The 13,292-nt window shown below is 38.4% G+C and overlaps 1 protein-coding gene across 1 annotated transcript; it reads right to left on the bottom strand.

Moving 5' to 3' along the window:
- Nucleotides 1-12,435: 12,435 nt before the first annotated feature.
- LOC138881537 (uncharacterized) lies at nucleotides 12,436-12,840 on the bottom strand. The gene has a single exon (XM_070161771.1). It carries the CDS (start codon nucleotides 12,838-12,840, stop codon nucleotides 12,436-12,438), a length of 405 nt encoding a protein of 134 aa, XP_070017872.1.
- Between the last annotated feature and the right edge of the window lie 452 nt (nucleotides 12,841-13,292).

The following is a 13,292-nucleotide window of genomic DNA, read 5'->3' as shown; positions in this document are numbered from 1 at the left end:
TAATTGTGTGGATTGCACACACAATTATGCGGCCGCATAACCTTCGCAGGGGCATTTTTGTAAGATATTTTCAGCTTAGTATAAATAGAACTTTTTGTCATTTTTAGGTTAAGTTAAGTTTTGGGAGAGCACCTGAGCCGTTTTTCTTTGCTGTTTTGAGTAATTTTGTACTAGATTAACTTCTAAACATTAGATTTTCTTTCTCTAATCAATTATTATGCATTCTATCTTAATTTCTTCTTGTATTTCTTTATTTTTCATGAGTAGCTAAATTTCTAACTAGGGTTGTGGCCCAACCCTAGTGTGGGTACTTAATGGGCCTTTGATTTAGGGCTTGTTTGTGATTGGGTTAGTGATATTTAGCCAAGTTCATGCTTGAATTCAAGAATTAATTGTTGTAAACATTGATTCATGCCTATTTGACTTAGTCTCTACTTAAGAACGAGAGACTAAGTCTAGGAACACTTGACTAACAAGAAATTGGGGTGAACTCAAGAAATTGATAGCTCCAATTAAAGGATCAAATCTAGTGATAGTAAAATCCGACTTGAGCATATATCACTTGTTTTGTGCAATACCCATTTGGACTTGAGAAAGCCAAATTGGGCAAAATTACTCAAACTACCAAGAGGTATAGAGTGGGTAATTGCGTGTGATTGTTATATTACAACCCCGACTAATCAAACTTCCCCTAGAGTTTACAACCCATTAGGTAACCACCTAGGTGGAAGTCACGACCGTGGATCTTTTACCATTTGAAAAACAACCAAAATCAAAAATATTGTCATCTAGTTTTATATTTGCAATCGATAGCTTAAAGTAGAAGTAATAAAATAAACAAGAGTGTGGAAGTCTAATTTGAGGCACTTCATACAATTGCACTAAATATATACCTAATCCCAATTCTAACTCTCTGAGGATTCGACCCCGACTCGCGGTGGTTTATATTATTTCTTTGACCACCTCACTACCTGTATTTGTGGTGTGAGTTTGGGCGATATCAATATACCGTTTAATTTTTCAGCGAAGGGAGTTCAGGTGAACCCCCTTCCGCCCCCCTAAATCCGCCCCTGATAATTAGCCGTGGAAATAGCCTCTTACAGAAATGTAGGGTAAGACTGCGTACAATAGACTCTTATGGTCTGACCCTTTCCCGGGCCCCGTGCATAATGGGAGCTTAGTGCATCGGGCTTTCCTTTTATAATTTGTGCCTAAAACAAATTATCAGGAATGCATGACCGACTTGATAGGAGGGTATGGAGGTCGAGAATTAGGATTGAAGGATAGTAGGTAGCCGAGCGTAGTTTCTATTCAGTACCGGGGGTACTCGGGTTAGTCTGGTAGTGTTCTTGCTCTTAGACTGCTAGCATTACATTCTGCTTTCCTGCTACCTTCCACTTCAGTTTTTATAAAACATAGTTATTCCAAAGCAATACAATTGAGTGTTTGGTATTATTTATTATTTACATGGTAATTTAAATATGTCAAAATACATCATTCAATATAAATATAAAATCTACTTTTAGAAATAATAGAAAAAGAATAAAAATATGATTAAAATAAAATAAAAAAAACAAGAAATGTATAGTAGAAATACAAATAAAAAGGAAAAGAAAAATGTTAAATTAATGAGAGATAATTTAGAAAATAAAAATTTATCGTATGGTTATTTTTGTCTTGAACAAATTAATTTTTTGCTTCTGCTTTTTGGAAGAAGCTAGAATTAATAGTTTCTCCCAAAAAGCAGAAAAACTGCTTTTGTTGTTGTATTCCATTTTGGCCAAACATCTTAAATTTTCTAAACGCACTTTTTCGATTAAAAAAAGTACTTTTAGCCTCCCAGAAACTTGGGCAAACAAGCTCTTGGACCATTCCTTAAGTCCTTCCAAATTCCAATATAAGGTTAAATTTTAATATTTTTATTTATAAATTCTTACCTACTTCAATAATGAAAGATCTAACGGCCAAAATTGAAATGACATTGAAGCACAGTTGCCAACTCGTTATTAACATGACGTTAGTACTGAATTCTGTTCTTAACCATTTTCTCCTTGTTCTGTTCATTTCACTCCATTTTTTCCCCGCTATTTTCTATTCGCACCTTTTTTATTTTTTAATTAATAAAACCCAACAAATAGGTCAAATAATATAAGGTCGGATATTCTTTATCCCAATATTGAAGCAGCATAAATATATACACAGTTTCGAGAAAATGCAACCTTTTATGCCTTAGTCAATATGCAGTATATTTCAAAACTTAATGATTTCTCAAAAAGCATATCGTGCGTTACAGTTGTTTAAACTGGAACTCTATGATTGCAGTAACAAATTTGGTGACAATCCTCTGCTAAGGGATATATATCTATATTATAAAAGCATGAATATAATGTCGGTTTACAAAAAAAACTTATAATATTAAGCATAATAACTTATAATAAAAGGACATAACCAAAATTCTAGATATTAGTCTTATAATCCTATTAGTTTTAGGACATAATACTACACATTATGAATCCTAGAAAAGCATGAAAAAGTAATACTTAGTGTTAAAAGTTCATAAGCATTCTACAATTTAAACTTCAAAAGAGATGATGAAAACCAGAAGGACTTTTTCGCTGCTTGGCATATAATCACTATTCACATATTTATTTTAGAAATTGTGCTATACATATATGTAATATCCAGATTTTGTGTAAATATCTTACATTCGCCACCCCCAAAAATATGCACATGCATATATCATTGATTAATCAATCTATCTATATCTATATTACTATAAAAGCACATATACAATGTCGGTTTATAAAAATAACCTTATATATTAAGCATAATAACTCATAATAAAAGGACATAATCGAAATTCAAGATATTATGTCACGACCCTAAACCCGGATCCGGTCGTGATGGCGCCTCTCGTGAAGACAAGGTCAACCGACACTTTCCATTTTCAATTTGTAGAAGTTAAGCATTTAGAACAGTCTAAACATGATAAAATAAAATCGAAACAACAGATAATAACATAAATACACGGAAGAACACCCATACACAGCCCTAATAGGGGTGTCACTGGTCACGAGCATCTCATCACATGGAATACTCAAATGTAACTACAGAGTTTAAATACTGAACTAAGGACATAAAGGAGAAGAGATAGGGAGGAGCTCCAGGCTGCGAACGCCAACAACTACCTAAAGACTCCTCGAGATCTGCCTGACGCTGGAATGAATCAGCACTCGAGAGCGGGACCAGCTATGCCTGAATCTGCACACAAGGTGCAGGGAGTAAAGTGAGTACTCCAACTCAGTGAGTAACAAATGTAAATAATGACTGAATGTAAGAAAACACGTAAGGCACAAGACATTCTATAATGAAACAGAAAAATCATTTAAAAACAGTTTACCAGTGAAAAGTCAAGTAAAATCCTATTTCAACAAGTAAACAAGTAATTGACAGGTAGTTAAGGTAAAACAAACAAATAGAAGTTCGCCCCCTCGGGCACAATATCCACAAATCCGCCCCTTGGGCAGTATCTCAGAACAATACCAGCCCCTCGGGCTCAATCTCACATCACAATGGGTACCCGCACTCACTAGGGGTGTGCAGGCTCCTGGAGGGTCCCCTTACGGCCCAAGCACAATAACAAGCCATCTCGTGGCGTACATATCTCAGGCCCTCGGCCTCAAATCAATATCAGTGTTTCCTCACAACATAGGCCATCGGCCTTACTCAGTCAAAATCCTCACAAGCTACTCGGGCAACAGTAAAAACAGTGTTTCTTAGCCCAAACATCGTTTAAAATATCATTTAAGTAATAAAACTGAGTAAACATGGATGAGTATGAAAACAATGGGAAAATAACATGACTGAGTTCAAATATAAAGTCAAATAGTGAGGAAATATTAGTAAAAAGCCCCGAAGGGTTCAAATAGTTGGCAGAAAGTCCAAATATGGCATTCAGCCCAAATAATGATGATAGCAAATAGTTTTCAATCAAATACGCGGTAAAACCATCAATCGAGATGGACCAAGTCACAATCCCCAATAGGGAACGACCCCACGCTCGTCATCAAGCATGTGTCTCACCTCAATATAGCATTACGATGTGCAAATCCAGGAATTCAAACCCTCATAACATCATTTACAATCATTACTCACCTTGAACCGGTAAAATCTCTAGCTCGCGATGCCTTTGCCCCTCGAATCAGCCTCCACTCGCGTCGAATCTATCCAAAATCAGAACGACGACATCAAAATATGCTAAGGGAACGAAGCCCAAGCGAAAACAATCAATAAAGGGCACAAATCCCGAAATTACCAAAACCCGACCCCCGGACCCACATCTCAGAATTTAATAATTTTTATATCAATATATTCCTTATCTCCCCACGAATTCATACATATCAAAAGTTCTCAAATCCGACCCTAAATGGTCTTTCAAATCCACAATTAAAGGCCTAAGTTTCCAAGCCTTAGTTTCACCCAATTTTAACCTTTGATTTCCAAAATTTCTAACTTTAATCAATGAAATAATAGCATTGGAATGAGTTTTATCTCAATGAAATCCCCTTGAAATCCCTCTTTCAAATCGCCCCAAAAGCTCCAAGGCCGAAGTCAAAAATGGTGAAATAGCTCAATTTCGCGAAATGAAATAACTTATATGTTCTGCCCAGTTTTTTTTGCATCTGCAGCACAATAACCGCTTCTGCAGTACCGCATATGCGATCTTTCCTCCGCTTCTGCGAAAATCACTTAATGGGCCAAATCTGCATCTGCTGTCAACTCTCCGTACCTCCGACTCCGCAGGTACGGTCGAACTACCGCATCTGCGGTTCCTGACACATCTCCCAAATCCGCTTATGTGGCTCCCTTTCCGCAAGTGCGGCGCCGCACTTGCGGTCCCCAATCCGCAGCTGTGAAAATATCAGAAGCAGCAAATTCAGCAGCTGCAACAAAATCCAACTTCTCCGTTAACCATCTGAAATCACCCCGAGGCCCCCAGGACCTCAACCAAAAGCACAAACATATCCCAATACCTTATTCAAACTTGTTTTAATCATCAAAACACCTCAAACCACATCAAATCACCGAAACACATCGGATTCAAGCCAAACTTTCTAAAATTTTCTAAATTTCGCTTTTGATCAAAATCCAACCAAACCACGTCCGAATGACTTGAAATTTTGCACACGCATCCCAAATAACACAACAGAACTATTGCTACTCTCAGAATTCCATTCCGACCTCTATATCAAAATCTCGCCTACCAACTGAAAATCGCCAAAATATCAACTTCGCCAATTCAAGCCTAAATCTACTACGAACCTCCAAAATTCATTCCGATCGCGCTCCTAAGCCACGAATCGCCTCCTGAAGCTAACCAAACCATCGAAACTCACATCTGAACCCTCTAACACATAAGTCAATATTCGATTGACTTTTTCCAATTTAAACTCACTCTAAAGAGACTAAGTGTCTCAAACCTTGCCAAATCCTTTCCGAACTTGTCGCGCCCCCTTTTTTCTCGCGAAATCGGGCTAGTCACATTTGGGAGGACAACTCGTTCCCTTTTGGGAATTGGGTTTTGGAATTGAAGAGTCGCCACCTAATGATTTAGTGCATTAGGACACTAAGAAGAGTTTGAGTTTGAAGAACCAGAGCTTGGGTAAGGGCTAGAAATTATCTCGAGGGGAAGGTGTTAGGCACCCCTCGAGATGCACTAGTGTGGTTCCCGGCCATGTTACAATTGTGACTTCACATAATCAAGTAAGAAATTAAGGGCTCAAATAAAGGGTCTTGCATATAATATTGCAAATAAATTGAAAGTTTGAAGAAAATAAAGAAAGCAGAAATTTTAAGGAAATAGTTCGACAATGAAACAAGTTAAAAAAAGAAAAAGAAAGGGGGTCCTAGGTTTACAAACAATATGGATCACATCAATGCAATGCCCGGTAATCACTCCTCAAAAGAGGGGTTACACGTGGTATTAACGCACCGGTCATCATATTTATGTCTACCCTTACCACCCCGTTAAGGTATTAAAGCGCAGAATGGTATCGTTGCTTATTGCATGCTATTACCTGTCCCTATCCTATCAGCCTCGGAGGCATTGAGACTACTAATCCTAAAGGGAAGGGAGATTTGGTTTTTAGAGTTTTAAAAGGATAAAATTCTAGGGCGACAATCAAAACATATAAAGCAGGTATGGGAGAACACATAACATTTAAAGGGCTCAAACATGCCTCCTCATTTAAAGAAACAAATTGGCTAGCATGACTTACAAGTACTGGTTATGGTCTGAATCAAATTAAAGCGTAGGATAGGCTGATTCATCACATATTTCTCAGATGAGGAGTCCGAATTAGCCTTGTCTAGATGTAATTATCAAAATTACTTAATGGTTTGCCTAAGTGAGACCTATAGGCATGATATCTAGCAGTGCTTACTCCGATTTTAAAGAAGGCTTACTGATTCTAGAAAACACATAAGTTAAACGACATTACTACTGATTTTAGACTTGTCGATGAAATAAACGAATCAGATTCAACTGGTTACTCCTATAGGCATGATTTCTAGGCGTTGTTGGTTATTATTAAGCCTAAGTTTGTTTGCCTAATGGCGGGTATATGCAGAAGTGCAGAAAAAACTTATAGGCATGTTTTCTATATGCAGAACCTATAAGCATAATCTCTAAGATGCAGAACTTATAAGCATGAATGTAGAAATGCAGGACTTATAGGCATGTTTTCTAAATGCAGTAATGTAGAAGCTATAAAGACTTATAGGCAGAATTTCTAAATGCAGATATATAAACGAAAAATGTTGTGATTGCAGAAATAGAACCTAAATCATGATATCTACCTAACATGCATAACATGAGAAATCCTCCCCAATTTTTTTTACTATACACCCCATAGTCATTACAAATTATTATAGACCCGAGTGAATCAGAAAGATAAGTAAAATTACATCAAAAGTTCCAGCTACATCTAAACAGCCTAATTCAGACTCGAAGTCCAACAATATGAGATGAACCAACTTCCAGGATCAGATTTCCAAAAGACTTTCTCATATTTGGAGTGTGCCAAAGTTCCCAAGAGTCTCAAAGGGACTCCGGGCAATGCTTACACCCCAAAACATTGCAGAACTAAGAACATAGTGCAGTGTGGAAATGCCAGCCCTCAGATGTCCAAGTTCAAAGGGAACTCAAGGTCCCAAAGCAAGGCTCATAAGAGAGGGGCAGAACTTAAGAGTCTAAGAATAAGTGTAAGTGCACAGGGGAAAGGAATCAGGGAGAGACATGACAGGCTGGTGGTCATGCCCAGCAATTGGAATGCTAGCACACCCCGTGACCAACCTGCTAGCCAAACATTGAGAATTAGGATCCATTGTGGATCAGGTTATGGCCTAGGCAGTAATTAGGATATTGTCAGCCGAAGACCTTAACTCAGGCATATAGAAGGGAATAGGGTTAGGGATTCATAACATAAACAGAAGCAAGGAAGAAAAATACTTAGCACAAATTACTGAACATGAGCAGTAAAGTAAACAAAAGTCTGAAACTGTAGAGTGAACACATAGGGGTGAGGCAGAAAATTAAATAAAAAACATACCAGTTTCAAAGGAAAATAAGTAAGAAAACAGTAGCCTTGAGAGAGCCAAGTTGCAAACAAAGTAGTTCCAAAAGATCTCAAGCAAAGCCAAGTATTGAATTCAAACAGTATTGCAAGACAGTAAGTAATCAGAAGTGTTTTTGTTTGTGTGTATTTCAGTGTATTTTAGTGTATATCCATGTATTTCCGTGTATTTCCGTGTGTTTCAGTGTATTTCCGTGTATTTCAGTAAAGAGGAAAAACTAGGTCTTTATATAGTTTTGAAAACAAGTAATACATAGGCAAATGATGCACAAACATTGAAATAGCAAGCAATTAGTATCAATTAAGACAACTGGAATCCTTTAATTAAGGAGTCTAGTTCAAACGGTTAGTTAAGACAGAATAAGGAAAGAAATTAGTTCAATAAAGCTGATTAGGGCAGAGAAACCACATAGTGCATAAACAAGGTCAAATACATAGTGGGTAATTAAGGAAAGCTAGAATAATAGTGTATTTATAAAGTAACAATAGGGCATCAGTTCAAAAATCAATCAAGAGGACCCCAGATCCAATTGTAATCACAGGGAATCAAGGTAATAAAGGAAAGAATCATATAAGTATAGAAATAATTCAAACACTGGTAAAAAATTACAGAAGGAATACACGAGACCCTGTATTTAAGGAAAATAACACAAGCATAGAATTTCTACACAAAAAGATCAAAATAAACAACTAGTAGGGTAAAAGAGGTTCAATCGAAAGAAATCAGTAAGGAATCATTAGCCTTATTAAAGGGATTTCGGAATCAATCACTTGGTTGTGAAAACCTTTTGAAAGAGGAGTTTTTCTCATATATAAAGCACCTAAATCAAACAAAGAGTCGTTTACCCTAGAAAAAAGTTACTGGAAGTTTCAGAGTCACAAACGAAAGGATTCAAGTTCGATTACAAGCTCATAGTGAGTCTGCAAACCTAGAGTCCCAAAGTGGAACCTTAGTGCCACTTATCAAAGAAAATCCCCAAATCTTTTAGGTTTCAAATAGAATCAGAGGTGAAAAATCAAAGTCATTGAGAGAGGCTTAGAAGCCCCTTTCAAAGGCTTGTGAGAGGCAAACATACACAAACGAATTCAGAAGAAAGAGAGGCTACGAGTTTTAAATAAAGTAGGTAAAAACATGAATAGCAGGAACATCAACAAAATTTAGTAAGGTGAAACAAAATCAAAGAGCTCAAACTTAAACACATATGGAAAAGAATGGGGAACAACAAACAGAGTTAACATGTGAGCATGACAGTGACAAAAAGAACATGAAGGTCTTTCATAATCAGAAAAGAAACAAAAGAGAGCAAACTCGAGCATAATAAGAAATAAACATACGAGTATAAACACACATAAAGTGAGAACAAAGGAGTCAGAAAACATTTAAAGAAACTTTTCAGAAACCCTAAAAATCGAATTTGAACGATTTTGAAAAGGAAATTTTGGGAAAAAATCTTAAAACGTCAAGTAAAGACCAGGCATGGCACAGATCTAAGAACAAATAAGTAAGTATAGAACCCTATCCGGCTTAAAAACAGTATAGAAGACCCTAGAATGAGAAGGTCTTGAGGAAGGTCGGATCCTGAGTTGAAGAGACTCATATTGCTCAAATACGTCGGAAAACGGCCGGAGAGGCCATAGATCTTACAGATCTGAGACAGATCTAAAGGGAGCCATTGAAATCGGCCTTCAATACTCGAATGGATTAGGATAATGGTGATAGAGAGTGTGCACAGGCCATCCATGGCCAGGAACGCCATGGATTCCGGTGGAAACATGACAGAAGTAGGTGGGAATTGATTAGGGTTTCGGGGAGGGCTAGAGAGGATTTGGGAGATGAAGAGAGTTTAAAGGCGGCGTTTTTTATACAAATGAGCTAGGGTTAGGGGGTATGGGAATTTAAAAAGGAAAGACCGAATCACAGCCGTTGGTCAAAATGATCAACGGCCAGGATTAAAGGGGAGGCCAGGTGGGTCTGAAAACGTGTCAAGGGTTGGGTAAAAATTGGAACTGAGCTGGTCCAGTTGGGGTTAGGATTGGGTCAATTTAAGGGCTAAAATTGAAAATGAAATGGGGCTGTAATTGAAATGAAATGGGGCTAAATGTTAAATAGCCAGTTTTTCCTTTTTATTTATAAAAAATAGTAATAATGACTTTAAAAGTAAATTAAGAGTACTGAGCCAACAAATAATATTGAAACCAATTTACAATTATAGAAATGCTATTAATCTTAAAATAGGCTATAATTGCAATTATATGCAATTTAGTCTTTTAAATACCAAGTAAATTTGTAAAAACATACAAAAATTATATTAACTATATTTTGGTATAAATATGGGAATAAAATAAATTATTCACCAAAATTGATGATTTTGGGAATAATTATAGATTTTGTACTGCTAAAATGGATAGTAAATTGATTTAAAAACTCTTCAAAAGATTGGAAAAATACTAAAACACTTGGGTATGCTTATGTATGCATATATATGTTATTTTGAAAGTATTTTGTATATAAAAATACATAGGAAAAAATTGGGTATCAACAGTTGCCCCTCTTTACTCGGGAAGTATGAAAGAGTTGCCGGGTAAAGATATGATGGCCAAATTTGACCGAATGAAGTGATTTGAAGAATTTTGACCAAGCTCTGGTTCCTGAGCTGCCTACATTTCCCTGGTCTTACAGGAATCAGACCAAATGTAGTTTAGGATCCATTGGTGGAATATATCGATGGAGATTTCGAAAAGCGGACGCGATGTTCGGGTTGAGAAGGATGGTCAGGGTTTGATAAGCTACGGGAACTGGAGCGAGATCGCCGCTACTGAGACGGTCATTGCTAGCCGGTTTACCTGCAAATGAGCATATATTGTGCATAAATTTAAACGTGATGCAAGTTCCCATTGGACCATGAATGTTGTCTTCGGACGGTTAGGATGACGTCCTCAGACTATGACATTCTGGGCCATGAAGCGTATGATAAAGGATTCGCAGGCTATGAAATGATGTTCTCGGGCTATGAGAGTGATGCCTCCGAACTATGATGCCTTTGAATAATGATATGCAAGAGATAAAATGGGGTCCTCAGGCCATGGCATGGCGTTCTCGGGCTACGCAAATGGTGCCTACGAACAACGATGCCTTTGGACAATTTGGCAATCTTTCAGCCCATGAAATGCAGAAGGTGGCGATATTTCAGTCGATGCAAGACGTAAATAAAAGGTGGCGATATTTCAGTTGATGTAAGAGTGATAAAGTGGCAATATTTAAGCCATGCAGGATGGAGACAGTGCTTAGTCTCGGAAGGCAGAACAATAGCCTTATACAATACAGAGCAATACAGGATGGAGACAGTGCTTAGTCTCGAAAGGCAGAAAGGTAGCCTTATGCAATGCAGGGAAATGCAGATGGATGTAGAGCTTAACCTCGGAAGGCAGAAAGGTAGCCTTATGCAATACAAGAATGCAGATGGAGGTAGAGCTTAACCTCGAAAGGCAGAAAGGTAGCCTTATGCAATGTAGGAATGCAGATGGAGGTAGAGCTTAACCTCGAAAGGTAGAAAGGTAGCCTTATGCAATGCAGGAATGCAAATGGAGACAGAGCTTACTCTCGGAAGGCATAAAGGTAGTCTTATGTAATGCAGAGAAATGCAAATGGAGACAATGCTTAGTCTCGGAAGGCAGAAAGGTAGCCTTATGCAATGCAGAGAAATGCAGATGGAGACAATGCTTAGTCTCGGAAGGCAGAAAGGTAGCCTTATGCAATGCAGGGAAATGCATATGGAGGTAGAGCTTAACCTCGGAAGGCAGAAAGGTATCCTTATGCAATGCAGGAATGCAGATGGAGGTAGAGCTTAACCTTGAAAGGCAGAAAGATATCCTTATGCAATGTAGGAATAAAGATGGAGGTAAAGCTTAACCTCGAAAGGCAGAAAGGTAGCCTTATGCAATGCAGAGAAATGCAGATGGAGACATTGATTAGTCTCGAAATGCAGAAAGGTAGCCTTATGCAAGGATGAATGCAGATGGAGACAATGCTTAGTCTCGGAAGGCAGAAAGGTAGCCTTATGCAAGGAGTAAAAGGGAAAAATGATGATAGAATTTTCTTAGCTGATAGCGGATTGAGATATTGCGACTGCTGAGGATATTGTGTCTGCTGGGAGCACTGTGTGTGGATAGCAGCTGTGAGTAGGTGCAACAGTTCTAAGAGTTGTATTTCTGAGCAATGTGAGTCTCGTGAGTGTATAGTATATTTGATGATTTTGCAACTCAAGCTCCTGCATTCAAAGAAAAATCATGAGTTTTGTAAAAGGGGGAGGTTAGTTCGTATTCCGCTGGCTCTGCTTGACCTGCTCGGCTCCGTTCCGATGATATTGGGCGTATCATTGGGATAGCGTTGCTAAACGAAGCAACTTTGGTAACAAACATGCATGATTTAGTAAAGAAATGTGACAATAAATACATAATTAAGAATAGTTTTCTTTCGATGAACTGACGATTGCGACGTGGTCCAAGATACTGCAACTTCTCTCACTCTGGAATTTTGAGGGTCCTCCTCAAAATTCTGCTCCAGTTTACCGGGCTGCTGCTTCTGACGGGTGTTTGCGTCGAATGGCTGAAATCACTTCGGAATTTTGAGGGTCCTCCTCAAAATTCTGCCCCAGTTTCCAATAGCGGGGGGAAATGAAAATTTTATTGAATTATGACTGAACCCATACGGGCTGCCTATGTATCCCCTCTTAAACGGGAATTAGGTCAGGTGTAGTTCAAATTACATCATATAAGGAAAGCATAAAAGTCACAGATAGTATCACTTCACTGCATCTGAATTGATCGGCTTCGGCCACACTTCACCGTCCATTTTTGCAAGTATGAGGTCTCCTCCGGTGAGGACCCGGTGAACCATGTATGGGCCCTGCCAGTTTGGAGAGAAATTCCCTTTGGCTTCCTCTTGATGTGGGAAAATCTTCTTTAACACCAGCTGCCCCGATGAAAACTGTCTTGGCTTAACTCTTTTGTTGAAGGCTCTGGACATTCTGTTCTGATAGAGCTGACCATGGCAAATTGCATTCATTCTCTTTCCGTCTATAAGAGCTAGCTGCTCGTAGTGACTCTCTACCCATTCTACATCGTCAAGTTCGGCTTCCTCTATGATTCTTAAGGAGGGGATTTCTACCTCGGCGGGAATGACTGCTTTTGTACCATAAACCAACATATAAGGAGTTGCCCCGGTTGATGTGCGGATTGTGGTGTGGTATCCCAACAAGGCAAATGATGACTTCTCATGCCACTGCTTATGCTTTTCTATCATCTTCCTCAGTATCTTCTTGATATTCTTATTGGTAGCTTCTACAGCTCCGTTCATCTGAGGTCTGTAAGCTGTAGAATTCTTGTGTTTGATCTTGAAGGTTTCACACATGGCTTTCATCAAGTCGTTGTTGAGATTGGAACCATTATCAGTGATGATTGACTCCGAAATTTCGAACCGACAAACAATACGGTCGCGGACAAAATCTGCTACCACTTTCTTAGTCACTGCTTTGTACGATGCTGCTTCAACCCATTTGGTGAAATAGTCAATTGCCACTAGAATGAACCTATGCTTGTTTGATGCTGCAGGCTCGATAGGTTCGATAACATCCATTCCCCAAGCGGTGAAAGGCCATG

This window comes from Nicotiana sylvestris, chromosome 11, assembly GCF_000393655.2.
Source record: "Nicotiana sylvestris chromosome 11, ASM39365v2, whole genome shotgun sequence".
Lineage (NCBI taxonomy): Eukaryota > Viridiplantae > Streptophyta > Magnoliopsida > Solanales > Solanaceae > Nicotiana > Nicotiana sylvestris.
Note: the sequence above shows the minus strand (reverse complement) of the source record. Positions and strands in the feature narration are given on the sequence as shown.

Coding starts and splice junctions, on each gene's coding strand:
- LOC138881537 (XM_070161771.1), bottom strand. CDS start 12,840: ATGTTGGTTTATGGTACAAAAGCAGTCATTCCCGCCGAGGTAGAAATC.